This window comes from Fusarium fujikuroi, chromosome FFUJ_chr09 (assembly GCF_900079805.1).
Source record: "Fusarium fujikuroi IMI 58289 draft genome, chromosome FFUJ_chr09".
Taxonomy (NCBI): Eukaryota; Fungi; Ascomycota; class Sordariomycetes; order Hypocreales; family Nectriaceae; genus Fusarium; species Fusarium fujikuroi.
Genome location: NC_036630.1, coordinates 2,077,674 through 2,103,835, shown reverse-complemented (window position 1 = coordinate 2,103,835; position 26,162 = coordinate 2,077,674). Strand labels below are relative to the sequence as shown.

Here is a 26,162-nt window from a genome sequence, read left to right as displayed (position 1 = left end):
AAAGTCTCAGATGCTCGATATTCAAGACTACAACATGCCTAGAAGCCAGAAATGATAAGGCTTCAGAAATAGAAAGTCGTACGCTGGGGATCATTCATCGAGCCATGGATTATACCGCCACGCTGATATTGCAAGTCCTGTTGCACACCCCTTGCTCAGCTTTGGTTTAGTACAACACAGCTCTCGCAGCCAGTCAACTATGCGTCCGGAGAAGCGGACTTCTGATGTGGTGGCTGATCTGTAGCTGAGCATCTTGGTTTCCGGCCATACACAACGTAGCTGACAGACACTCGTTAGCTCTTGACTACATTCCAAATCAGGGGCAAAAGCAAGCACTTACAAGGGCACCCAACTGTGCATGTTTGGGTTCAGTACCTCCTTTCGAGCCTTGGCCAGCAGTACCTGGAAGTAATTCGGATCGCCGTTGAGGATCTGCTCGTACCCACGAGCAAACACGTTTCCGATGGTATCTCGAAAATGCGAAAGCTCAAACGCCCCAATTTCCTTCAGATGCTTGTCCTTGGGCCAAGGATTCGTAGGGATCTTGAGGACGCGCTCTACAACATCCTCGAAGCCGGCATTCTCAAAGTGCTCCTTCCAGCGAGTCGGTTCCCAGCCTGAACAGCCGATGCGCTGCGACATCTTGAAGTAGATCTTGCCCATCTCGATGTAAGCGGAATCAGGGGGCAGTGTGCCGTCGTCGGACTTGAAGTCGGGGACTGAGCCAGAGAGCTGGAAGTAAGCGCCGGGCTTGAGGTGGTTGAAAGCTTGCTCCATCAGACGAGGCCAGTTGCGAATGGCCATGATGAGTTCTCGTCCGTGGATGAGATCGAAAGTTCCTTCGCCCCAAAGCCAGTCATCTTCAACATCGTCAATCTGGAGACATCAGTATGGCTCAATGTGTTGTATCACTGCGGTAAAAATCAAAGGCGTGCCCACCGAGGTCGACTGACATACCTCGAAAACTAAGTTGGGCGGTATCACGTTTGGCTGAACCGGAGTTGTGTCGACGCCAATGACCTTGGCTGAAGGGTATTGCTCGGCCATGTCGATCGCCCAAATGCCTGATCCAGTGCCAAGATCGAGGATCTTTTGCGGATGATCGACAATAGGGGCCAAGTGAAGCTCGTTGCCCATGAGCATCGTGAACTTGCAGTGCTGGAGATCATTGCGCTCAACCTGTCAACTCTAATTAGTATTCGAGCTTTCTGAGACGAATAGCGCATTTCGTTTACCTCGAGATCATCACTAGGGATCCAAGCTTTGTGCAGGCCATAGACACCGTAAGTTCGACCGTTTTCTTGAATGCCGCGCCGAATATCCGATGCAATTGACGTCAAATAGCTCGTGTTCGTTGATTCTGGATAGAGCTCATCCTCGAGGTCATCGCTGTCAAAGATGTCGGGCTCGATGCGGCTTGAAGCTTGTGTTGGTGATGTCGACGGCTGTCTATCCACTAGCCCCTGTTCTTCTTGATCTCCACGATCTGGGTCTCGGGCCTGGTCTGATGTTACGTGGCCCGCTTTAGCTTCTCCCTCTCCGATCTCTCGGGTTGGGGAATGTTGATCTTGGAGCGGGGGTAGCATTGGGGATTTGATGACACGGAAGTGACGTCTGAGTCGATATGCTTCGCACTGATAGACACAGAGGTCTCGTTGTCGAAATATGTTAGATCCTGAGAAGAAATGGCCAAGATGCCATCATCAATCATAATGTGAAAAGAGTTGGACCATCTTCAACCCCTGTTTTTGGCACGGGACGCGGCCACTAGCCTTTTAGGGGAGCCGGGTATCTTGTTAGGCTAAACCTGTGAGAGTATGGCGAGGATTGGATGGTTCCACTGCAAGTGTCTTAGCCAGCTCCAAGGTACGTATTTTCTCTCTCCTAGATCCCCTCTCGGACTGGTCATGACCAGGGTGTAGGGTTGCCCCTCTATCCTCAGCTCATTCATGTCTTTGCTTTGTTGGCTACAGTGCTACCTTGGAGCCAACAGATCAAACACAAAAATCTGCAAGAAGCATCCGTGACAATGGCACTCCCGAGCAAACAAGAGATCAATGATCTAGTCAGCAGCCTCAATGATGCCGCCAAGGCTTATTCCGATGCTACAGATCTGAACGGTTACATGTCCAGGGTCCAGATCCTCGAAAAAGCAAGGTCACTCACAAATGCCCTCATCACGCCAGATCAGAAGCCCAACTACCACGGCCTCAATGTAAGCCGTGATTTCGCTCCAGCTTCTTGATATATGGTCAAAAGGCATTCAGCCGCTCACGCATTTCTTAGATCGCCGAATTGGTTGCTATCCGAACATTTATGAAGCTCAAGGTCCTCAATGCCATTCCCGCCACAGGGTCCATATCCCTTCAAGACCTCTCTCAAGCCACTGGCGTCCAAGACTCGCTTCTAGGTAGGGATCCTTGTCACTATTGCCTTGTAGACTCATGACTGAAATTCCAATCGCCTTAGAGCGGATGGGGCGCGTGTTAGGTCAGTCCCCTTGCCAAGAGCGTTGGTCAGCATAGTCTCACATCCTACTGCAGTTGCTTCCGGATTCCTGGACCAAACAGAGCCCGATGGCGGCGAGTATAAGCACACCAAATTTTCATTGGCTTACATCCTCGATGAGCCTGCGCCGGGCCACTTGTTCCTGGCAATGTAAGTTTGAGCGCTGAGTGGCGTTGAGGCTTATCTAACGTCTCGCAGGTACGATGAATGGTTCAAACATATGCACAACTTTGACGACTATCTTGTATCGAAAGGAAGATACGAGGAGCCTCAAGACCCCCTATATAACCCGTACACTGCTTATTGGAAGCAAGAAGGAACGCCAGTATGGAGCATCATGATGCAGAATCCCGAGAGATTCCAAACTTTCCAGACAGGCATGGCCGGCATCGATGTCGCAATTCCTGTTACTGGTCACTTTGACTTTAGCACCCTCAAGAACGAATTCCCAGATACAGACAACGCCACCATAGAGCTTGTGGATGTTGGCGGTGGTGAAGGCACAGTCCTTAACAAGATCCTCGAAGCTCATCCTGAGCTATCACCCCGGAATTGCGTGCTTCAAGAACGACCGGAAGTCATACAACTTGCGAAATCAAAAAAGACCCTCCCGGACGATGTTCAACTTGTTGAGCATGACTTTATGACGGAGCAGCCTGTAAAAGGTAAGCTACTCCTCCCAACCCACAACTTACAAGAACCAAGACTGATACGGAATTTAGGAGCCAAAGCTTACTTTATGCGCATGATACTACACGACTACGCAGACGCCGTTGGAACACAAATCCTCACTCGTCTCGCCGAAGCCATGAAGCCTTATTCCCGAGTCCTTGTTTGCGAAATGGTCCTCGCTCCTCGCGTAGGAGAAGCTGATTTTGCCTCTGCTGTTCTTGATCAGGCTGTTATGACGATGGGAGGAAAGGAGCGTACTGAAGCAGGCTTCCAGAAGATGTTTGACGCCTCTGGACTCGAACTGGTCAAGACTTGGCGTATGCCGGGCGTTCCTGGTGGCTGTGTTGAAGCGAGGTTGAAGGGCCAGGCTTAGGAGGTCAAGACGGGCGAATGCAAAGGAACAAGTACAGTGCACCCGAGCATGCGAAATTCCACCCATCTATGCGTAATATGTTATAGGGTGTGATTATATTTGTGTAATTATCAACCATTCTTCCAACACAAGCTTGCATCAGTCTCTTGTCCCTTGGTCCAGCCCAGCGAGTAAGGCGCGTGACGCAAGCATCAGCTGTCAGGTCTACCAACTCTAAATAACACTCTCACAAACATGATTCAGGCAACCGCAGAACCCTTGGTATCGGGATCTGGAAATAGGCCTCTAAGGAGCGCTTTTGGAAGGCAATATGCACTCCCACTGTTTGAAGACATTAATCTTGTCAAGAACTTTCCACAACTCCCTGATAGATCCTGGGATCCGGAGATGGCTGAAAGCCTTGGGCGGTTTGGTTTTCCCCAGCCGTACAGCTTTTCAGGATCGCAGCCTAAAGCTTAACCTTATAGGCGGTAGTCAACCCCATAGACAGCTACCAGGAGCTTTGTGCCCAAACGGGTTCCGGCCTCTTTCTCGATACGAGTTCTAGGCGAGTCGAAAGCAATCGGGATTGGGATCGTCTTGCTCCTCTGTTGTTGGGTAGCCGGGCGGGTGTTATTTGCGTTCTCGGTACGCGCCCCTGGACTTCGCCCCGCGGGTCAAACCTTGCGGAGATCGATTCAATGACTCGGTCGTAGTCGTTTCAAGCTGTGTCGCAGTAAGCCAAGTCTTCTTGATGGTTGAACTTGTAAGAGCCTTACACATGCCAATCTTTCTCTTCTTTTTCTCGTTGTAGCTGAGGCGTTCCGGCCGTGAACAAGTAGCGCTATAGGAATCCGAAACCTATGTGATTACTCTGGTCGCTTTTATCCGCGCTCATTACCGTGGTTCTAAGCTCTCTTGAAGTTGGTGGTCGTTTGTGGCCATTGATCCGCGGCGCAGCGTGGCGTGGCTTCTTCGAGACTTGAAGGTAGATAGAATATGCTGTGGCATGCTTCGTTGACACTCGAATACTGTGTAGACGGCCGTTGGAAAGACTTTTGTTGATTTCATCAAATCCAACGAAGAGGTCCCAATATTTGAACGTCTGTAGAGAAGTGCCGTTGCGTTACCAATCTCTGGCTGGGGTATCAACCTTAGGTCGTAGCCGAAAATGTTCCGCCAGTAACTTATGCTTACGTTACCTTCCCCTTTGCGTACCAGTGACACGATAATCCTCCAATAGCCAAAGAACGTGTTTGATTTTACTAGTTCCTGCAGCCTTCGATTTAGCACTGAGGCACCCCTGATGTAATACCATGTTTCTGCTGGTCTTGCAACTTTCGATTTAGGGGTTCATCAACGGACTTGACTTATCACACGACCGATGCGAGGCCACTAACCAGCATCTCTATCGATTTTTCATCAAACGGATGACTCGCAGCTAACTAGCAACTTTGTAAAGCACCAGAGAACTCATATGAAGAATTGGATACTAATGTCGCATGGTTCCCGGCTTTCTCTCTTCAACGTGAGAGGCATACTTGCCGCTAATTTTGCAATCATGAATTTCCCTTAGTCCACAGGCCATCTCAGGGATATTTTATCTTAGATTGTCCCTAAATAAAAGCCTTCACGTATTGGCAGCTTCTGCTATCGTTTTAGAGCCTTCTCTCTAGACGCTGCCTCAGTGGGGAAAGTCTCGAAAACTTCCATTTTCTCGAGAGTCGATGGGCTTCACTTATTTTACTTGGCTAAGATGGGTTATTTAGTAGCAGTTGTGGCATAAAGGTTTGGTGTAACAAGAACCTTGATGTGAGTATTCATGTTCTGACGTGTACAAATCAACTTCTACCTCATGTTTCAGATGCAATTCTTGTACAATCTTTGTATTGTGTCTCGGCGTACGGAAAACTGCAAAGTGCTGTTCTAGAAACGCATGTTTGAGTAGAGTGCTGTAGTCTATTGTGCTACAGAGACCACTGTAGGATACCTAGGTAGTCTAGTACCCAGAGGTAATGAAAGTGTGTAACGTTCAACAAAACCAAGTGATACAGATCCAAATGCTTCGTCAAATGTAAAGATGAAAATTCTCAAGGTTTTTCTTTTTGTTTGCGCAGTCATCTTGTTCCTTAGATACATTTATACTATCGGATTCAACTAGGTACTATACATTCAGTCAGCATGGCTTGGGATAGTGCAGCATAATTGGAGAGTGTCGATGTGAAGTTTGATTTCTGACCTATCGCAGGTTAACAAAGCAACCTTGCACCATCAAAAGCATATCGCTATCACTATCGACATCAACAGCAAATAAGTCTCGCCATTCTTTATCCTTTCACCTCTCACAAGGAATTTCATCCACTAGCCCCATACCAAACCAAAGCTAAGACAAACCTCGGGTCACAACCTGCGGGGTTACAAGGATTCTCCATCGTTTTATTACGAACTAAACCACCATTGGAAGCTCCCGATCCAAAAACGAATATTCACGCCATAAACCTGGTCGATCTAGAAGAGGCTGGTTCCTCTGGAGATGAGATAAATACCCCCAATCACCGGACCTGTCCGCAAATTGACTGACCCATTTCTCACAGCTCTGACTCTCAACTCTCAACTTTCCTTACAAACTCTCATCACACTCTAACCCTCCATCGCCACTATGCGTCCCTTCGCTCTCTCTGCTGCCGTTTTTGCGGCCACCGTCCTCAGTCAAAAGAAGGGCGAGAAAACGGAATGCGCGGATGGATTGTACATGATTGCTGTACGTGGCACCGGCGAGGACAAGGGATCTGGAAGAATCGGCGAGATCGCAGAGGATGTTAGCAAACGCGTCAATGGCTCAATTGTCAGCCCTCTTGACTACCCCGCGACTCTTCAAGACCCAGACTACTTTGATTCCGAGGATGCCGGTGTCAAGGCCCTGTCTGAAGCCCTCGATGACTATCACAGCTCGTGCCCTAATGGCAAAATTGCCGTTTTTGGATACTCTCAGGTTGGTTGACCATGAACGATGCAAGACGCACTGCTAACAAAAGGTCAGGGTGGACAAGTTGCAACCGATGTGCTCTGCGGGGGAAGCGAAAACAAGCCCTTGACCATGAGTCTTGTCAAAGACAGCGGTGAGTAATGACCAACCTTGCAGGCATCTATCTATTACAAACACAGAAACTAAATGAAGCAGTCGTTGCGGTCATCGCATTCGGCGACCCAAGCCACGTGGCAAACTTGACGTACGACAAGGGCACTAGCAAAAACGACGGAGTGAGTGCACAACGGCATGTCGTGGAACCAGTCTCAACTCTAACGCGTGATGACAGATCTTCGAACGTCCCAGCAACGAGACAAAGTTGTGCGAGGACAACTACAGCGACATCTTCCGCTCCTACTGTGACACTGGCGATGTGTACTGTGACACAGGTAACAACAACGAGACCCATGGCAGCTACTTTGAGAAGTACGGTAAAGAGGTGGTTGACTTTGTCGTTGAGCGGTATGAGAAGGCGTTGAAGGAGGAGAGTACATCAACGCAAACCAGCACGGCTACTGCTACTGCAGCGACAAGTGGTTCCGCAACAGCCAGCGATGCTTCCGCCACAGCAAGTGATGCACCATCGGCCACTACAGCTGCTCCCGGTAATGCTGCGGCGGGATTGGTACCTGGTCTTGTCCTGGCTATGATACCCTTGGCTTTGGCTGTGTCCGAGCTCCTCTGATAGGATCTCATGGCAGGGAAAGCTATTTTACTGTATTCTTCGTGCTAGTATTGCTTAGATTCAATGGATTGGTCCAAAGACTGTCTCAGACTTGAAAATGGAAGGCTAGCCTCTTTAACAACGAGACGGTTCTTTCGTTGTCTATGCTTGCTGTTTACATATACATCTGACTCCAACCTTGGGATCTCCGATACTTAGCATGAGCACATACTATCTGACATTAGACTCGAAAAATATCAGTGAGTGAACAGACAGGAAGCCACCAAGCTGGATATCCAACAAGGCCTTTCAACATGGCCTGTCTCCATATTCAGTCACTAGTGAAAAAATTGTGATCTATCCTAGATGACAAACAAAAACTTACATAGATTGAGTACAGGCCCAGTAGACCTCTTCCTAATGCTCGTCGTTTATTCTGTCCGACTCATTTGACGGACCAAACGCAAGTCCACTTACATCCGTCGGCCTCCAAACAGAAGAATCCCAAAAATGCCAGCTATTTTTTTGAGCACTTCTTCGTGCAGGTACTGGTCACGAGAGAGTTGCTACTCTTGGCCAACAATCCAGTATCTGGCTAGCAAATCAAGTCAGCACGACTCGCTCGATTTCAGATACCTTTGTCATCCTGCCAACCCCAAGCCCCTTAGTGTTTGAAGACCGAGATGGAGACATACGCTTCAAGCCACTACCCTGTTCAACCAATATGGGCATCTGTGTGACCGACGAGTAATGACGGAAATGGGTTAAATGTCGCCTGTACAAATAAAAAGAGACTTTCATGTCTTCTAGGAACGAATCGGCCCAAGGTCCACACAGACTGGCGAAGAAGTCAAACCGGACTCCTTGAAAAGGAAAGGCACCCCGAATGTATGGGGGCTGATGATATGGCCAGAGACGCGGTCCATGAATTACCGGCCTCCGTCTTGATGCACAACGGCCCGAGATATCATTCCGTCCATTGCTGGGATGGCCGCGCATATAAGCAGCATGGACATTCGGTCGGTCCATAGCAGCGAATCGCCGCCGCTCTCTTACTTCGGCCGATAGTTCCTAGTAGACGAGCCAAGAAATACTTTGTAAATCTATTGATCGTTCTTGAGGATGTCGTGAGTTGCGTTGGTCTTTATTCAAGTTGGGTACGCTGATCGTGCATTTGAACTCGTCGAATAACTCGTCGTCTTTCAAGCCGTCTGATCGGATTACTTCGACAAATCTAGGAAGAATTCGGTTCTATTCAATGCTCGAGTAGCCTCAGGGGCTCAATTCGCTCGTATAGGGTTGGATAATGGGGGTTTCGTCATTTGTAGTAGGTGTCCCGGCAGAATGGCTCGGTGTATCTAAGGTATGAAAGTCAACGAACCAGATCCAAAGGCACGGCCGCACCCTGTAGTTCCCAGGAGAAGATGTGAATGGCAGCCGAGCATGCTGTGTGTTGAAGATATCTTTAGTGTTCTGAGGCAGATTGTTTCACACACAAAGCTTTGCTAACGAGGAACAAAGTGACTTGTCGTGGGACAGTAATACAAGCCTGACTTACAAAGCATCACGACTCCGAATAACTTCGCCAAGCAAAGGATTCGCCATGATTTCCAGCCTCCAATCTCCAAACTGTACAGACAAAACAAATAGAAGAACTGTCGCCAAGATGATATGATCGGAGTTGTTCAGCGGCCGGCAAGTTGCTAGTGGTCGTTTGAGACACCAAAAGAGGAGAACAAGGGATCCCCTTGGGTCATGACCTTCGAATTGCACACTAGGGGACCTGTTGGTGTCGTGTTTTTCAACTTGAGATTCCAAGGCGGTCCGACTTGTTTAAGTTCGATATAGGAATGCGCTCGATTTAGAAGACGACCGCTGGCTCGATATTCGGGACGTAAGTAGGGAATCTACGACTGGATATGATTAGCTTTCCAACGCTTCGGGATATGAACTCAAAGTAACTATCAGGGTGGCCGGTACGCTAGTACTCACCTCAAAACCTACGTCAATGCTCGGTCGGGAGGCTTAACCCTGACGCTGAGGGTCTAGCGCCCAGTTGATTGTCGATTGACGGCTGGGAGGTGGAATAGGGGTAAAGCATATATCACTCCACTGTTCACTTGTCAGCCGAGTCTCCTCTTGTATCTCAAAGCTCTAGCGGGTGAATGGTAACCGTATCGATTCTTCTGCTAGTCCCTGGCTCTGTGCGCTCCATGCAAAGATCGAGCCCATGATACGCACCAAGCTCACCCTTGCGTGGAAATGAAGATAAAAATGTACAAGAAACTCTGCATCGTTTCTCGTTCATGCTACTTAAGCGTTGTCTTGGAAGCTTCCAGGTTGACCTTGGAGTTGCGTCGTTGTCCTTCGGTAGGACTTCTTGGTCAGGACAGATCTCGCCTCGGGGGGAGGGATTCCCGGAAATAGCTCCTATGTGGCGAGTCTCTTCTAGCTTGTTTTCAAGCTTTCTATCTGCTCTTCGGGGCACGTCTCGTGGCTGCGCAGTCAAGGGAGCCTTCGCCATCGTGCTTCGAGGTTCAGCACAGTCGAGGTGGAGCGTGAGTTCTAGGGAGACTATCGTGCAGGATACCTGACGATCGGCATATTCGGCGGGTCAGTATGAGAGAAAGCAGTTCCGGAAAGGAGGTGTTCTTCGGGGCAGGGTCAGATTTGGCCTTTGCGGTACTGAAGGTTCAGTTCTGGGTAGACAATAAGGAGATCCGTGACTATTTCACAGGGCATTTGGTTCCGCGAGCATACATAACGCATCTGATGCACTAAGTTAGCGCAGAATGGGCTGTTAGAACTGTAGGGCATGCTTACCTTGATGGGAAATTCAAAGACGGTCGCGAGCGAGCAATAGAAGACCGACCATGAGATGCACGAGATGATGCAGACTGGGGAGGCTGATCTAGACCTTACTTGATATTATCGAATGGATATTTGGGGTCCTAAGAACAAAATATATCATTGTTTGTCTGCAACAAACTGATATCAAACGAAAAACAAAGGAGTGACGGCTGCACCTAGATAGGGCGATACACCCGATCAAGCGGTTCAGTGGTTGAACCCCTGGGCCCCAAAGGCTTTAGTGCTTCCTGTGCTGCCTTCCTTTCTGGGTTTCCATCCTAAAAAAAGCCCACCCGCCATTCTTCCCCTCTCCTCTTTTCTTCTTCCTCACAACAAACACTACAAATTGCCATCCCCCTTTTCTATCCCAACAAGCCTTTCATCCATCAACAAGGCCTAGCAGTCCAGTATCGGGCTTTCCACAAATCATCAAACATTCAGCAAACTTAAGCCTGATGCTGGACGGCCCCCAAAATGTGCACCGATGGCCGCAACACAGGTAAAGTCACCCCTTCTGGTCTCCTTCGATCTTGGCATGAACACACTGACTCCTCAGTAGCCACTACCAACATTTCAAGTGGCCATCGGTGCACTCGGCTGGTCCATGCGGGCAATCCGGTGAGTTCTTGATACTGTGCTTGATGCCGCCAACCTAACTGACTTCTTCAGCATGGACCAAACCAATGAAGCATGGCTTTTTTTGGTTTTGGGGGCAAGTTTTTATTGGATTTCAATGGCGGGTGGGCAGGGCATAAACATCATTACGTCTACTGTATGCCCTGACCGCCGCTCGAAGCCCAGAAGAGGCCCAAGGTAAGAACCATCTTACGTACATCGTTTCACTCATGGCTAACGTTGTCTCTGGGATAGTCGCCGGATCACTCACAGGAGGGAAGGTCTCAAGTTCTCTTTCACTCTGTTTGTCCGTCCTGGCGCCTCATTACCGGCCGCAAAACATTCTTCTCGTCAACACTCCAAGTCCAGGAATTCCGCCTCATATCACCACACAGAATTCACACCAAGGCTGTCACCAAGTAGAGCAGTGGCGGAGCGTCATAAGCACATCATCTCAAATGCCTCATAATTATCAATACTCCTCTTTTCCTCTTTTTCTTGCTCCGAAAACTCTTCGTTCAAGGTATACCTTTCAACTCTCAGGGGCAACGTACCCTCAGCTAATACGTTGGTAGATAAAAGAAGACAACGCTCGCAATGAGTTCCCACTCCCTGATGCATCAAACTTAGTAGCACTTCAAAATTCCACTTCAGGATGGACGCAGACCCTCGCAACAGGAGCAGCTCCAAGTCGCGGGAGATGCCTTCCGGCAGTCAACGTGTCGACTTGAACGCATCCCAGTACTTCAATGTGCATTCAGGTGGAATACTTCGTCAAAGCATCTCCCAAAGGAACTCGTCAATCTTGGCAAAGGGAATCTCGCCACCACTCTCCGACTCGTCTAACTGCCCACTCTTCCTCCAGAGGTACTCAGGAAACTTACCAGGTATCCTCTCAAACCAGCCAGCAAATCAAATTCTTTCTCACAGTCTCGCCGGGTCTCAATACCCGTACCTCCCTCTCTTTATCACTATCCCTGAAGACTTGGTCACAAGCGTTCAGGCAAAACATGCTCAGCGGCAGATGGCATATCTCCCATAACCTAATCCACAACAGGTGGATCTGGGAAACATTTCACACACTTCTACCTTACGGGGGCTAGTAGTGTAACGGTTAGGCGTCACTGGCCGGCCAAAAGGCTGACTAGGCAGCCCAAGGCAGTGGGTGAATCCCGCAGCCCCCAACCCCAAAAGGGGTCTAACGTAGCTGGATTCAGGGGGAGGAAAGAAAACTCGAGACCTTGATCCCAAATGACAAAAAGGCTTGGGTAACTTAGCATAAGTTTGTTACAATACCTCGTGTTGAGTTTATTTTGACGCCCCAGTTCAAGGCCATGTTTTCTTCCTCCCCAAGAGGAGAATAGCCTGCCCCTTACTCTGTCGCCTTCTACAATGAATCAAAATTCAATTGTAAGCTACACGTCTACAGTTCTTCCTCTGATGGCTGTCTCGTTGGGCTCTATCGACTATTCTTGGATTACAAATGCACATCAGTTAACCATGGTATTATTTACGTGACGTGTTTGTCCTGCCGCTGTCGAGGCCAGTCACAGATCAGCACATACCATCAACTGCCACAATTCTGGGTAATCTCTTCCGAGATTGATTTTGTGAAAATGCTAATACTCGGCAGCAACCTAGTCGTCATCGAGCTTGTGCTATGCAGCATATTCGCCTATATGAAGGCATTCGGAAGTCCACTTGTATGATGGGCATTCCTGAGTGGCCCGTGTCAACTCAGCCCTATTGCAGAGTCTTCGGCTTAGATTGTGCGCACTACAACAAATTCTGCCTCTCTATCAGCTTGCTTCCTTGCGGCACAGCCAGCACATCTCTGAGGTTTTGTGTTGAGGACATCCTGACTGTGCCGTTCCTGGTGAGATGGAACGCTTTGCCTTGAACTTTTCTCCAGTTTCACCAGCTGATATTTTTCCAGTAAACGACAGATACAAGCCATCGGCCTCACGCGTAGGCAAACGGTTAAGTTCAGGCGCCTCTCGTCAAACGATGATCAACGCCAGAGATCCTGCGATCACCTTCCTCAAATCACTACAATGTGACGCTCTGACTCAAAATCTGTACCCGGAATGTTGCCTCGTTCGGTCCGACGAGGTATTTCCTGTGTACTACGCGCCTTATGCAAGAAGGGCTTCCAACTAAGATCTTCGCTTGCCTGGGAATATCCAAAAGAGAACCTCGAGTCCATAGGCCTTCCTGCTGGGAGGCTCGGGCAGCTACTCCTACACGATACCCCCAGCTCCGATTCTCCTATCCTCGCCGGTATTGAGCTTGAAGGCAAATGAAGAATCGACTGCGGTATCCTCCTCCCCTCTACCCATGGATTCGAATCACCAGGCAGAGTAATCCCATGGCACAGGAACATATTCAAGGGCCGATACTGGTTTGGCATACAAGTTGGCCAAGACACAGACCGACGTACCGAATGAATCCAATGGAGGCATTCCTACAGTAGCGAAGTCAAAGCGTCGGAGCATCAAGATATGGCTGGAAGCCTGTCCGGCTGGGCCACGGAGCCGAAGAGCCTAATGACAGCAACCCCAACGATGAACCAGAACGGGGAAATGAAATTACAAACGACGGTCACTAGGTTGTGGCTGTGTGGGCTGGAAGCGGTGATTGGAACTTTTCAACTTGTTGGTAGCGGTGCCACGCGTGGAATGGGGGCATGCAGTGGAAGACTATGGCACTTATGAATTGTTTGTGCTTCTGCCAAAAGACAATGCGTGATAACACTATTATTACGGTTACCATTGGTACTGGAAAATAGAAGATATTGACATCATTGAGGGGGTTCAAGTATGGGAATCCTGGTTTAGCAGATGAGACGGAGTTCCAAACCACGGCCACACAACAGTCCGTACAGGCGAAGCAGTGACATAACAAGTGGCCATTAACAATTAATAAATCATGATATGATTCAATCAACACAAATTTCGTATATTTCATCAAAGTTGGCTCCCTCCCCGAATTATTGAAGGGTCTCGGCCTCGCATTCATGCAAGGGTATGCATGCTGTGCCTTACACCAAGCTCAGATGGGAACTGGCCGGGTCTTGAGGCCATAGAGAGCACTCTAAGAAGCCCTTGGTACCAAACCTGATGTGCTACGCAATGCCTAAGCCTCAAAATCATACCAGCTGTCTGGAAACTCGTCCCGTTTACCCGTGGGGAGGAGACAGCTGATAGTTCTCCGGATACATTCATGATCAAACTGTATATAAGCCTCAGGATAACACCAATACATGAAACATCGTCAATCAAAACCACTTCACATTATTCAAATATTATCAGATCATTCTTCAGCCAAGATGCCTACTGCTACCGAATACTTTGGCATATCTGTCAGCAATATTGGTCCTCTCACTACGACTTACACGCCTCCTCCGGAATGCACCAGGGCAACAACCGATCATCTCGTCTATGCCCTCGAGAGCTCTTTGGTATATGGGTTTGGTTCTCCTGACTGTGTGATTGACCCTTATGGAAAATGTCTTCCTTCTGGGGCTGCCATGGATTCCATCATCAAAGAGTACAGTTACCCAAAGTCTGGGCAAGGCATTCATGCATTTCACTCTCCTGGAATCGACTGCCCTGAAGGTTGGACTACCGCTGGATTGCTTGCACACGGTGATAAGACTGGATCGGCGTATAGAAGTGGTGTATTTACCTCCACGACGAGCGTAAACTCATCGCACCCCCTGCAGATGGGCTCTGATGAATGGTGGCTCAGAGTCTTGGAGCCTTCCGAGACCCTGGCGTGGTGCTGCCCAAGGTATGTCGATCTCTCAGATAGTCTGTTCTGCTGTACACTAACTCCATCGCTCGCAGCGGCTGGGCTTCTCTCCCCTACGGATATTGCAGGTCCTCCATTGCCCCCGCTCTTTCAGCTGGCTACAACAGCGCTTGTTATGAGGGAGTCGCCGAGACTGCGGCCATTGTCACCGTCCACACTGTCGAGGGTGAACCTGTTTCTGATACAGACGGGCTTCTCTCTTTCCTCCCCGACGTAACATATACTACAGAGACGGTTGCGTTGACTGAACAGTGGAGTGATCCCAGTTTGGTTGCATCCATGGTTATTGCTAGACAGTTTCCTGCGGTTGAGATGATCTACAAAGCTGAAGATGTCAAGGCTGCTAATAATGGGTCCAAGGCCGACGAGGATGGGAAGGCTAAGGACGATGATAATGCCGCGTTGACTTTGTCGATGGTCGGAGGGGTTGCCTCAGGGGTTGCATTGATAGTCGGATTGCTGACTGGAGCTGGTCTGTTGATGCCTTGGTGAGGTGGCTATGATGCTAGGAGGTTTATCTTGTACTTGGAGCTCTGCTTAGGGAGTTGAGTAGGATCGCGTTTTGAGGTCGTCTCTCACTTTAATTAGGTAGTCAATTTGCTGCCTACATGTCACGTACCAAATTGAACAATATGTTTTCTTGGGACTGCAGTCGTCTCAGTTGGCACATGCGAGTTACTGCTTGGCATACTAACCACACGAAGGGCCTAGGGATACATTTCCCAAGCCTACATTATGGGCAGTCAAACATTTTAAAAGAAGAGATTCTATTCTGTCGTCGCCTGAGTCTTTTTAGGCCCTCAGATGGAGGGTGTGAAGGTACAATGCAAGCCTAGGAAGGCATCCGACGACAGCACTGCACAGAGGAACCCACAGGCATGTGTTGGTAGTCTCCAAGTGAGACTCTTCAGGCTACCTTACTGCCATGGAGAAACTCTCCCTAACTTTGTATCAGTGTTGATGATGTTTCCCCCTGAGTAGCCCATGGGGTCCGTCTCAGTGGCTTTCCCCTCGGTTCCCAATTGGTGCTGCAAAGACACTCGAATCGCTTGTTTTGGCTGTCTACTCATGTTGCTTTCGACCATCTCTTAGTTGCAGCAATATCTGAATCCCTTCTCAAGACAATCAATGTTATCTTAGTTCATAGTAGTGCTTCCATTGCTCCCAGGTCGTTGTGGGTGGCCGACTGATGTCTTGAACCAAGCACGTTCAGCTTTACCTTAGTTATAATGTGATACCGCAATTTGTCCATCTATTCAGGGGCCTGGTAATTGCCTCTCGTCTCGCCTTCCATTGTTCAACTACTGCAGGTGATTGGTGCCTCGCTGGCCAGGCTCCTTGTGATCGTGACGGGAAGGAAGGAGACAGCCTCGATCCTTCTCCCTGGGCCAGGTCATCCACCATCCTGCCCACCCACGCTCCTTCCTCCTCAAGGTCTTCGTGACCGACCATAAAACTCGGTTCCCTCAGTCTCCGAGTCTTCTCTTCTTCTTTTCTTCATCATCATCACTCATTCATTCATGTTCAGCCCAGTCCTGTACTCCCCAGCGCCCTCATGTATTTGCCCTTCTTGTACTGTCCTTTCTTCAACGTATCCGTCTTTGCATCCAGCGTCATCATTTCTTGTTCAGCACATTCTTGTACCCCCAGCGTTCTCATGTATTCTCCCTTCATGTATCCCCCTGTGAGACTCAGATTGTTGACTTGAGTCGATGATCATCACCGTCTCACATGCCCTTGGTCAACGGACAGTCCATTCAATGGCTGCCACCGTACCCCAAAAAGGGCAAGAACAATCCAGGTTGCCCTGTCAGGATGTGCTTTTTTTTACCAACCTTGCACTATATCCTGACACCATAGTGACTGGCTAAATAGCCTGCTCATTTCGTGGCATTGGGTTCGCGGCTCGCCCACTGGGCTTGGCCCAGCTGATACATTTCCCCCGAGATCCCACTGTGAAGTCCACTTGAATCGTGAAGGTTAAACCCGATATGTGCCACCATCTCAAGGCTCAGTTAATGTCCAAATGTGTTTAGTGAAACTCCATTATTGAGGACTGTCCATCATTGTCTGTGTACCAAATATCCCCCCGTGCCAGTTTGGATCCCTCTTGAATCTGTTGCGTAAAGTTTTGATGAGTGATGTGTTTTCACTACCTAAAGACTTGTAGAACGAGGAGGCTTACATTGCCCATCCATCTTCCCGGTCTATAATCCTGTTGAATGGTACTTGTCAGCTTCACTGCAATATTGCTCCAATGCCGCCCACAGTCACTTGACTGATAGAGTGTACTCCGGCCCCTGCGCTACTCATCTGGTGACATGAGGCTCGCTCACTGGATACTGGCCTTAGTGAATAGAGACAAACGAACAATTCAGATTGTCCCGTCAGCATCGGGTAAGTCACGACCCCAGAGGAACGAGCAGGACTGCAAAGGCAAGGCACCAATTTATTTGTACCTTGATTTGAGAGTATCCACTCTCAGAGACAACTTAACATTTCTTAATTTTGGCTCACCAGAGTTTATCTTGCTACAGCCTACATGATGAGCCCCCTCTGTCGTGTGGCTGTACCAGGAAGCTTTAAAGTAAGCCGACGCGGTTAGTTGGGGGCATCAGGCATCTGCTACAGAGTTCTATCCTATAGAAACACTAAACACTCAAACACAACGCAACTATTGGGGCGAATTAGAGCAATACAGACCTTTTCTTCAATTCAATTAAATTAAAGTATACATGCTTTGAACCTACTCACTCTCGGAAATGGAAGCCAAGTTGTGCAATCTCGATCGGCAAGCTTCGACGTTGTCTCAAATCCCCGCACTCACAAGCTCGACTCAGATCAAAGTACATATCCCCCACAAAGTAGATGGTTCTTCCATACTAACTCGTAGATACTACAGCATTACCTATTCTCTTCAATTGACGGTGGAAGGTACACGAAAACTGTCATATCTCGGCTATGGAACATCTTGGTACTTACTCACCAACGGCTGTACGTTCTCAGCCATCATTCGGAACGTCAGAGGAAGTATAATTCACCCATCTGACCATTCTCGCACGTAAGAAGACAATTTGGTTAATCTTTCGTCTCAATAACCGCAATGAAGCTGCCTTGTTGAGCAGTTGGTGCCGTCAACTTCCAAATGCTGCACTTGGTAATTGGGGACAAGCAAACAAAAAACAATGTGTTGGCGCGCGACATCTTTCTACATGCGTCCATCATCGGGCATTTAATTTACAGTTCGCTACAATTCTTGTGTACTTCGAGTGCAATTGGAGTGCAAGGTTATGCTCTTCAACAAGGCTTCAGGAGAAGAGACCTGCTCCTTGCCACATCGTCAACCTTTGCGTCCAGACTGGGAGCCGAGTATATTCGACAATCGCTTTGTTCAATCTGACAATAGATGCCTCGATTGATGGCCTCGGGAGAAACTCACACATTCAGCAAGTACACATAGTCCAAGGCGCAGTAGCTCAGGTATCATCACAACAGCATTCATTATGTGGTGGTATATAAAAACGCCCTCGGCGTAACTCGTCATCCTCAATTTTTTCACGCGTCCTCGCGCGCATCATGTGCACATTTGATCCTACACATGAACAAGTCCCTCCTCCCACACTCAATGCAATCCAGCCTCAAGCTTTTTTGTTGGTCTCTCATGCGCTGATCATCGTAGACCCCAAAAGGTACTTTTGCCCGCCGGCAAAACCCAGTAAACATAAAACTCCGCAAGTAGATGGAATCAAGAAAGTTAAGAAAAAGGACATGATGGAATAGATGGTATCAGGTTGGTCGCGGCTCGTGGTTAAGCTGGGGTTCAAGCTTAGCCGTGCAGACCGCAGGTACGCTCTCTCATCAGCTCACGTCTCTTCTTGTCCTTGGCTAAAACCGGGGTCAGCATTTGTTTGTATTTTATGGGAGCGTGTAACTTACCTCCGTCAAAGACGAGGAACTCATGTAGGCCGGAACCGACGGGAACCATGGGCAGGACAGGCACCTTCTTGTCGGTGACGACCTCCAGCAGAGCAGGGCCGTCGGTGTTGATGAGCCACTTCAGGGCATCGACAACGTCCTCGGGTTTAGAGACACGTCGATTTTGGACGCGCATGGCCTCGGCGAGCTTGATGAAGTCGGGGTTGCTCTGGTGAGTGTGGGCATATCGATCCTCGTAGAAGATGTTCTGCCATTGTGTGACCATGCCCTGCTCCTCGTTGTTAAGAACAATGACCTTGACACCAATGTTGAACTGAGCAGCAGTGGACAGCTCAGTCAAGGTCATGTTGAAGGAAGCGTCACCATCGATGTCGATAACAAGGGCATCCGGCTGGGCAACCTTGGCACCAATGGCAGCAGGTAGACCGTAACCCATGGTACCAAGACCACCGGAGGTGATCATGGATCTAGGGTGTCTCCATCGGAAGTGCTGGGCAGTCCACATTTGATGTTGGCCGACACCAGTGGCGATGTAGGTCTTGTCTTTGCGGTCGGCAACGAGGTTGCTGAGCTCCTCAATCAGAGTCTGGGGCTTGATCAGACCAGAGCGCTCGGCACGCTCGTAGTCGGTCAGGGGCCACTTCTTCTTCCACTCGTTGATCTTGTTGAACCACTCCTTGCGGTCCTCCATGGTCTTGGACTCAATCAGAGGCAGGAGTTCCTTCAGATTGGTAGCGACATCACCCTCGATGGCCTCGGTTGCTTGAACAACCTTGTTGATGTTCTTGGGCATGATCTCAAAGTGGACAATACCACCACGGCCCTCAGCAGCAGCGGCCTTGGCACCGGGAGCGAACTTGGCAATGCTCAGAGTGACACGGTCGTCGAATCGGGCACCGAGAGCGATGATAAGATCGGCCTCCTGCATGGCCATGTTGGCATAAGCAGAGCCGTGCATACCAAGCATGTGCAGGGACTTCTCGTCGAGTTCGTCGTAGGCACCTAGACCCTGAAGAGTAGTGGTAACGGGGATGGAGGACTTGTCAGCGAGCTCCTTGAGGATCTCGGGACCACCCTCGGAAAGGATGATGCCCTGACCAGCATAGATGATGGGCTTCTTGGCCTTGTTGACGAGGTTGCCGACGCGCTGGAGAGCACCCTCGAGCTGCTTCTTGGTCACATCCATAGCAGCGCGGGAAGCGGCACTAGGCAGAGAAGGCAGAGCAGTCTCGGTAGGAATAGCTCTCCGTAGGATACCGGCAGTGACATCCTTGGGAAGATCGACGAGGACGGGACCGGGGCGACCGCTGGTGGCGATCTCGAAAGCTTCGTTGATGCGTCGAGGAAGTTCGGCAACGTTCTTGACCATGACGTTCCACTTGGTGCATGCACGAGAGATACCGACAACGTCGGCCTCTTGGAAAGCATCACTACCAATGGCAGTTGTCACGACCTGACCGGTGAAGACAACCATGGGGGTACCGTCAGAAAGGGCGTCCTGCATAGGTGTAATGACATTTGTAGCACCGGGACCAGATGTGACGAGAACAACACCGGGCTTGCCAGAAGCTCGGGCATAACCCTCAGCCATGTGGCCAGCACCTTGCTCGTGGCGAGGGAGGATAAAGTCGAAGTGCTTTGAGTTGTAGATGGCATCGAAAACGGGGAGAATGGCACCGCCAGGGTATCCAACTATATTGAATCAGCATTGTTTGCGGCATGTGGGACGGCGGACGTACAGATGTGTTTCACGCCATGTCGGAGCATCATCTCGTGGAAGATTTCACCACCAGTCTTTCCAATGAAACTGCCAATCGTTTGTCAGAATATGTCATCACATTGAGTTTGGAGGGTTGCATACGACTCATCCATGTCGTTTTTCCGGGGGTTGACCAGAGGCTGGACATTGCTCTGGTTCTTCTCGACATTGAATCCTGGGCTGGGGATATCGCGTGCAGGTCTGCGATTGTATATATTAGCATTTGCTGTCTCCAATTACTTTTTGTAAAGCGCGCGTGAGAGTTTTGCCCCCATGTCAGGTACCAGACGCGGGGCAACGCACAACCGCCACCAGAACAAAAGTGTCAACTTACGCAGCAGCAGTGGATTGATTCCTGGTACTGGCGACCTTCTTTGAAGTCTGAACGGAAGCAACGGCTGATGTGGTGGTGAAGGATCGGGCATTGGCGACGGCCCGGATGGCCTTTGCGGCCTGGCGAGTTCGGAGCATTGTGGAGGTGAAGAGCTCGGTGAGAGGAAGAGCAATTAGAGAGGAGCCACGAGGCTCGAGAAGCGCAAGAGGTTTGGAGATCAAGAGTCGATGATCAATTGAAAACCTGGAGGGGAGGGACAGGGGAGAAAACTGATCGCGAGAGTGTTTGGAGGCGAGAAGAGAAAAAAGTGTTTTGAGTTTCGCCCGCTAAAAAAGGCCAGAGAAACGAGGGCGAGCCCGGGGGAAAATATCACAGCGAGCACCTCAGCAATTGTTCATCGGAGGGCCGGTGGCCGGGGTGGGGCCAAGGTCAAGTGTGGGGTTGAGGGTAGGTGACTCCCCTAGATGGTGTCAAAAAGGTCGAGGACGTAAAGGCCTGAGTTTGTACTATGACTTAGATTCCCGTGTCAAGTATATTTTGTCACCCTGACGCTCCCCCGGCCCAATCGAGGTGGGATTACGGTTACAGGGGCACCGCAGTTTTCCAGACCTGATGGTGGCCTGCTAAGCCAATCACGGTCTAGGTGAAAGGCCGATATCGCCACCTACCCAGACCCTCAGATTGGCTGGATTGGCTGCGAGAACGGCCTAGCAGGGCCTCTAGCAGCGTTAGCTGGACCAAGGGAACGCAAAATCGACTCAGTTTTGTACTCTGGCAGTTGTTCTGGCGTTGTACCTACCGTTTCTCAGACCATGACAATTGCCGACGTTGGAGGACATTGACTCATTGCAACGGGAACAATCTGCTCACCATTATCTCCATCTCATCCTCAGACCCTGCAAGGCGTATGTGACATTGGTGCTCTGACGTCGGGGAAGAGGTAGAGTGGTAGACTAAGCGGGGGAATTGGTCCTGCAGCTCCCTTAATCCTCCACTACCCTTTCCACCCTAGCTTGAGATGAATCTGTGCATTCGGGGCCATTTTCCTCCCCGATTTTTGCCTCTTGTTTCTAGCATGAAGGGATTCCCAGCATTAGACTTGAGCAAAACAATATTTACAATGTCTGGCTTATCTGTCACTCTTGAGAAGCCCAAGCTCAGTCATTTATAATATTATCAACGCCGTGAAATATTCCTGATGGCGGTTTCATTTCGGATCTTGGCCGCTGCCATGTGAAGACGCCCGACATCTCTTGGTCCTGTTTTCGGCGATGGCGAGGCCCATATTTTACAGCTTCCCCACAAACTCCAAGCTCTTGACCTTGAATGAGGCTCACGAGCAGATATCGTCGATCCCACTTTTGGAACACCTCTACTGCCTGGTTTCCTTTTTCGTGCTTTGGATTTCAGATTATAGCTTGTAGATATTGAGAGAGACCCTTTGTAATCAGGGAAGTAAAATTCATGACCTCATTCTGAGCGACCATATCGTAAGGTTATGAAAAGACCAGGTGTTTCTTCGGCTACCTAGTTACTCTGATCCGTATATCCAGCATCTAAAGTTTTGTTGCTCTCCAAGGCATATCTCTTCTGATCAATATCACCGAGTTGGTTGGCCAGGATAAGACGACAGTCCGTAGAGCCTCAGGTGACTGATACTCGTAAAAGAACAATATTACCGTATTAAGTAACTCTCTTCAGGATCTAATTTCACTTGAGATGTATGAAAAGTAGTAGTTGGATTCCTCGTTTTTCAGATATCCAAGTCATAGTGATATCCTTTGCCATGAGATTTAACCCTACGCAAGCCTTTCCTGTAGTAGACGACTTGAATTGACTTATTGAAGGAACCAAAAGCCAGAACAATCCATTCGAAAAGAGACTTCTCCTTTTTTCTCTTGGTCCAGCACTGAAGGATTTAGTCTGGTGGTTTGGTTAGCTTTGCCAGAATCTACTGCATGGGGTTTCATGATAATCAAAGCTCACGAGGACCTCTTGTCTAGTTTTTCCCCTTCATACTTGTGACTCAAGACATCTCGCCTTTGAGAAACATATCTTTTTGCCAAGACAGATATCTGAAGTTGCTGCATCTCGAAAATGCTGTAACCGACTTCAAGATCGCTTGCAAGGCGTGAAAGTTGAGCAAACCTCAGTAATATGCAACTACCCACGTTTCTAGTTTACAAATACTATGCGGCTGAATCATTGGCTCATTCATTTGACTTTACGACTCGATCACTTACGCCACCATCTGATAGTTCCAAGCCTCGTCTGGGAGCGTATCATTTCGTCAAAATTGATAACTCGCCCATTCACGGAGTCCAATAACTTATCTGGTGATAGCAATGTCTACGGGCAAAGATAACATTTATCAAGTCAAGAAAACTATATCGCAACCTTAACCATTAGCTAATGCAAGACTTGATCTCCTAGGTCAGTTCCGAGTCTAGTGCAAATGTCACAACAACTTAGTTGATGTTTATTGGTGCGAGCCCCTCAATGATGTGGCTCTTTTATCATTATCACATATAATTCTGGAGACTTTCGTCAGAAAAGTCGTGTATGTTTACCCTTTATGGTTATCGGGCCGTATCGTTTTTCTATTTGCGTCAAATGAGGTGTGTAAGGCGTCGTAGGCCCTGTCTCAAGTTTGCAATACATTATTGGGTCTGGCATCAGACATTAAGCTATAAGAAGTAGACTCCCCGTCGAAATCTTTGAGCTGTTCTGCCTATGAAACTATTTGAATCGTTTCGTCCGATCACTGTTTCTTCCGTTTCTGTCAACGGCCAGACTGCTGGTATCATTGTCATGTCTTCCTCCAAGCCGCTAATCGTCGACGTTGGTGCCCAGTCGCAAAATACTCCATCTTCGTTCGCTGAAAGGGAGCGAGGAAACGTAAGCTGGCACACTCTGTTATCTTCTCCAGGAACAAAAACGACCTCACTTACTGCGGGCATTGCGACATGTCCTCCTCAAGGAACCCTAGCACTACACCGCCACAAGCAAGCAGAACTTTACTACATTCTATCTGGGTCTGGAGAAGTCGAAGTTGAAGGGCAAAGATACCCAGTTTCCAAGAACAACCTTGTTTGGATACCAGGAGATGCAGAGCACGGCGTGTTTTGTAACGACAACGAGCTGAGCTGGCTTTACGTTTTCCCCGAGGATAGCTTCGATAATATTGTGTATCGATTCACTAGCGAGGTGAAGGGTCTTGCTGGAAAGATTAAGCCCAACTTATAAGAGCATGGAGGCATAGAGTTGGGTCTACTAGTGTCAAATCATGTCTATATGAGATACGTTTTTCAGCGGGTGCCAAGAAAAGACGTGCATTAGTTTATTGATATAGCCAGATCGATCTCAACTAGTCCCCCTGCACCGACGAATAACAGGGCCAGCCACAGAACGTCTCTCGGCTTCTTTGAGCAGGGAAGTCGTTGATGTATAGTCGATGATGGTCGATGATACAGGAGTTGCTCGCCATCACTTCTTGGCCTTCTTTCTCAAGTAAAATGTCTCGTAAAGTTCATCTACCCCAAAGTAACTCATACTCTGGCTCTTCTCCTCAAGAAGTTCAAAGCCGTGCTTCAAATAGAGACCAAGAGCTCGTCGGCCCATGGCCACGATTATGACATCGATCCCCAACTTCTTGGCTTCTTCGAGACCTGAGTTGACAAGTAAACTTGCTAGTCCCTTTTGCTGATGATCTGGATGGACGCAGAGGTAGTGTAATTCTATTGGGCGTTAATCTTGACCAAGTTTGTGCGACATTCTCTTGGTGATTCTTACCCATGTCCATTTCCTGTTTGTGCTTCTCTCTCCAACCGTCGATATGATCATCCAACTTATCGTTATCCTCACGTGGGTTCCAGTCGGTGTCGGCATGACGCTTTACAAAAGCTTCCTTCTGTTCATCGCTCACGTCCGGCGTTTGCGCTTCAAGCCAAGCGTCTTTGTGAGACTCGGGGAGGATCCACCGTGCGTATCCGACAATGTCTCCAGTTTCGAGGTGAACTATCTTTTGATGCCTCCGAACTTCTCGTTTGGTGAGCAAGTTCTTGGGACTTCGATCTGCGATACTCTGGATCAACGATTCACGAGTTCTGTCAGTCCATGATAATCTCCACCATGCTTCGTCAAAGAAGGCTGAGACCTGACTCTGCGCAATTTGTAGGCCATCCTCCACGCGGCAAGGTGACTGAAGCTGATAGCCCGACATTACTAGAGTTCTCAAACTGTGACAACAGGAGAAAGTTCGAAGAATGATCAGTAGTAAGAGGGCCACGTAGTCCGAGGAGGAATCCAAAGACCTTTTGTTTAGTCCGATCCTGCAAGCCCTTGTCGATGGCGCAAGGGTGTACAGCGTTATCTCATTGGAGTTGGCCTTTATCCAACATGCTTCTAAACCACCAAGCCGATGCTACCATGATGTCCAAGGTACCCTGAAAAAGCAGTGGCTTCAGTGAGACAAATACAAGCACATGAGCAGTACAGAAGGTCTGAGGCCGAAGCCAGATCTCTAATTGGAAGAGTGCAAAGGGGCAATGCTTTTTGTCTCTGTTTCGACTACTAATGAGCGGTGCCGAATACATTAGTGGGGTATGAAGCTGCCTGGACCAAAAGTTTACTGATCAGCCAAACCCCCGGTAACGCAATTGGTCAGCGTGAGGTGAAGCATATGCGGATACAAGACCAGCGATGGTAGATATGTTGAATCCGAGCCGAGTGAGGGCAAGTTCGCTTTTTGTTCGCTCTAGAGGGTAACAAAACCCGCCGAAAGCCCTTGGTGGGGATCGGTGATTTTCGGTTGTAAGCCACCCCATTGTTTTTCCTTACCCGGGGGCACTCTTGTCATTTTGATGTTGCCATACATCCTATTTTTCTGCACCAACGAGCATCCTCGCTCAGAATTCTTATTGACAAGTATCTGTAATTTAATCAATTCTTCATCTGGCCTAGAGTAATCAGTGTCGACAGCCTTCCAACGATAGCCTCACGACACACAGCACGATGGATCCCATAATGAAAGGAGAAAGAGACCCAAATCCCAACGTGGATCAGTTTTTACAGCATCATGTATATTCCATGTGCTTGGCGAAAATGTCGTCGCATTAAACATCATCACTTCACTACAGTAACGTGCAGCAATCTGGTTTGCATGGGTCCTCATTGCCGGCCTTATTCGCCGTGGCACACATATGTATGTATATGTAGAACCACTAGGCATGCGCCTACCTATCGGCATAATTGCCGACTTTTAACTTGGGTACTAAGGTAATCAATAATCGGCCCTCGCAATAGCTAGAAGGTTCCCAATACTAAAGAACCCAAAGTTATATGGGAACTATGGATAAGGGAAGGTCAAACTTTGCTCGGTTCCTACTTAAGTTATGGCGAGTACGACTTCACGAACCTGCAGGAAGCTTCAATCTTAGTCCTTTTTTCTTGCATCTGGCGCCAGTCTTGTTGGGAAATCCGGTTTTCTTTTAATAAGGTCGTTGTGATGGCTAGACATGTCTGAATAGTTATATTATCCGCCCTGCTGTTGCCAGATGTGTTTCGGAACAGATAGAACAAATACATGTGTTCAGATTTAAATCCCCAAATTCTAAAAGCTACAGGTAGTTT

The 26,162-nt window shown here is 48.8% G+C and overlaps 8 protein-coding genes; 5 read left to right on the top strand and 3 right to left on the bottom strand.

Annotated features, from left to right (window-relative positions):
- Positions 1 to 197: 197 nt before the first annotated feature.
- On the bottom strand, positions 198 to 1,586 carry FFUJ_09517 (related to methyltransferase; the record flags this gene model as incomplete). XM_023568571.1 has 4 exons in its annotated part: positions 198 to 279; positions 341 to 876; positions 958 to 1,179; positions 1,236 to 1,586. The coding sequence occupies 4 exons, from the start codon at positions 1,584 to 1,586 to the stop codon at positions 198 to 200; spliced, it is 1,191 nt and encodes a 396-aa protein (XP_023435749.1).
- Positions 1,587 to 2,029: 443 nt separating this feature from the next.
- Positions 2,030 to 3,553, top strand: FFUJ_09518 (related to O-methyltransferase B; the record flags this gene model as incomplete). XM_023568570.1 has 6 exons in its annotated part: positions 2,030 to 2,215; positions 2,287 to 2,410; positions 2,470 to 2,490; positions 2,544 to 2,658; positions 2,707 to 3,173; positions 3,231 to 3,553. The coding sequence occupies 6 exons, from the start codon at positions 2,030 to 2,032 to the stop codon at positions 3,551 to 3,553; spliced, it is 1,236 nt and encodes a 411-aa protein (XP_023435748.1).
- A 2,638-nt stretch (positions 3,554 to 6,191) lies between these two features.
- FFUJ_09519 (related to acetylxylan esterase precursor) lies at positions 6,192 to 7,245 on the top strand (the record flags this gene model as incomplete). XM_023568569.1 has 4 exons in its annotated part: positions 6,192 to 6,524; positions 6,573 to 6,651; positions 6,714 to 6,793; positions 6,850 to 7,245. The coding sequence occupies 4 exons, from the start codon at positions 6,192 to 6,194 to the stop codon at positions 7,243 to 7,245; spliced, it is 888 nt and encodes a 295-aa protein (XP_023435747.1).
- Positions 7,246 to 11,344: 4,099 nt separating this feature from the next.
- FFUJ_09520 (uncharacterized protein) lies at positions 11,345 to 11,731 on the top strand (the record flags this gene model as incomplete). Its single annotated transcript, XM_023568568.1, has 1 exon — positions 11,345 to 11,731. The coding sequence occupies one exon, from the start codon at positions 11,345 to 11,347 to the stop codon at positions 11,729 to 11,731; it is 387 nt and encodes a 128-aa protein (XP_023435746.1).
- Positions 11,732 to 14,017: 2,286 nt separating this feature from the next.
- FFUJ_09521 (uncharacterized protein) lies at positions 14,018 to 14,994 on the top strand (the record flags this gene model as incomplete). XM_023568567.1 has 2 exons in its annotated part: positions 14,018 to 14,481; positions 14,538 to 14,994. The coding sequence occupies 2 exons, from the start codon at positions 14,018 to 14,020 to the stop codon at positions 14,992 to 14,994; spliced, it is 921 nt and encodes a 306-aa protein (XP_023435745.1).
- A 3,334-nt stretch (positions 14,995 to 18,328) lies between these two features.
- On the bottom strand, positions 18,329 to 20,668 carry FFUJ_09522 (probable acetolactate synthase; the record flags this gene model as incomplete). XM_023568566.1 has 6 exons in its annotated part: positions 18,329 to 18,387; positions 18,439 to 19,756; positions 19,805 to 20,130; positions 20,178 to 20,245; positions 20,300 to 20,398; positions 20,532 to 20,668. 6 exons carry the CDS (start codon positions 20,666 to 20,668, stop codon positions 18,329 to 18,331), a joined length of 2,007 nt encoding a protein of 668 aa, XP_023435744.1.
- A 2,596-nt stretch (positions 20,669 to 23,264) lies between these two features.
- FFUJ_09523 (uncharacterized protein) lies at positions 23,265 to 23,777 on the top strand (the record flags this gene model as incomplete). The annotated part of the gene is made up of 1 exon (XM_023568565.1): positions 23,265 to 23,777. The coding sequence occupies one exon, from the start codon at positions 23,265 to 23,267 to the stop codon at positions 23,775 to 23,777; it is 513 nt and encodes a 170-aa protein (XP_023435743.1).
- Positions 23,778 to 24,017: 240 nt separating this feature from the next.
- FFUJ_09524 (uncharacterized protein) lies at positions 24,018 to 24,753 on the bottom strand (the record flags this gene model as incomplete). XM_023568564.1 has 2 exons in its annotated part: positions 24,018 to 24,268; positions 24,324 to 24,753. 2 exons carry the CDS (start codon positions 24,751 to 24,753, stop codon positions 24,018 to 24,020), a joined length of 681 nt encoding a protein of 226 aa, XP_023435742.1.
- Between the last annotated feature and the right edge of the window lie 1,409 nt (positions 24,754 to 26,162).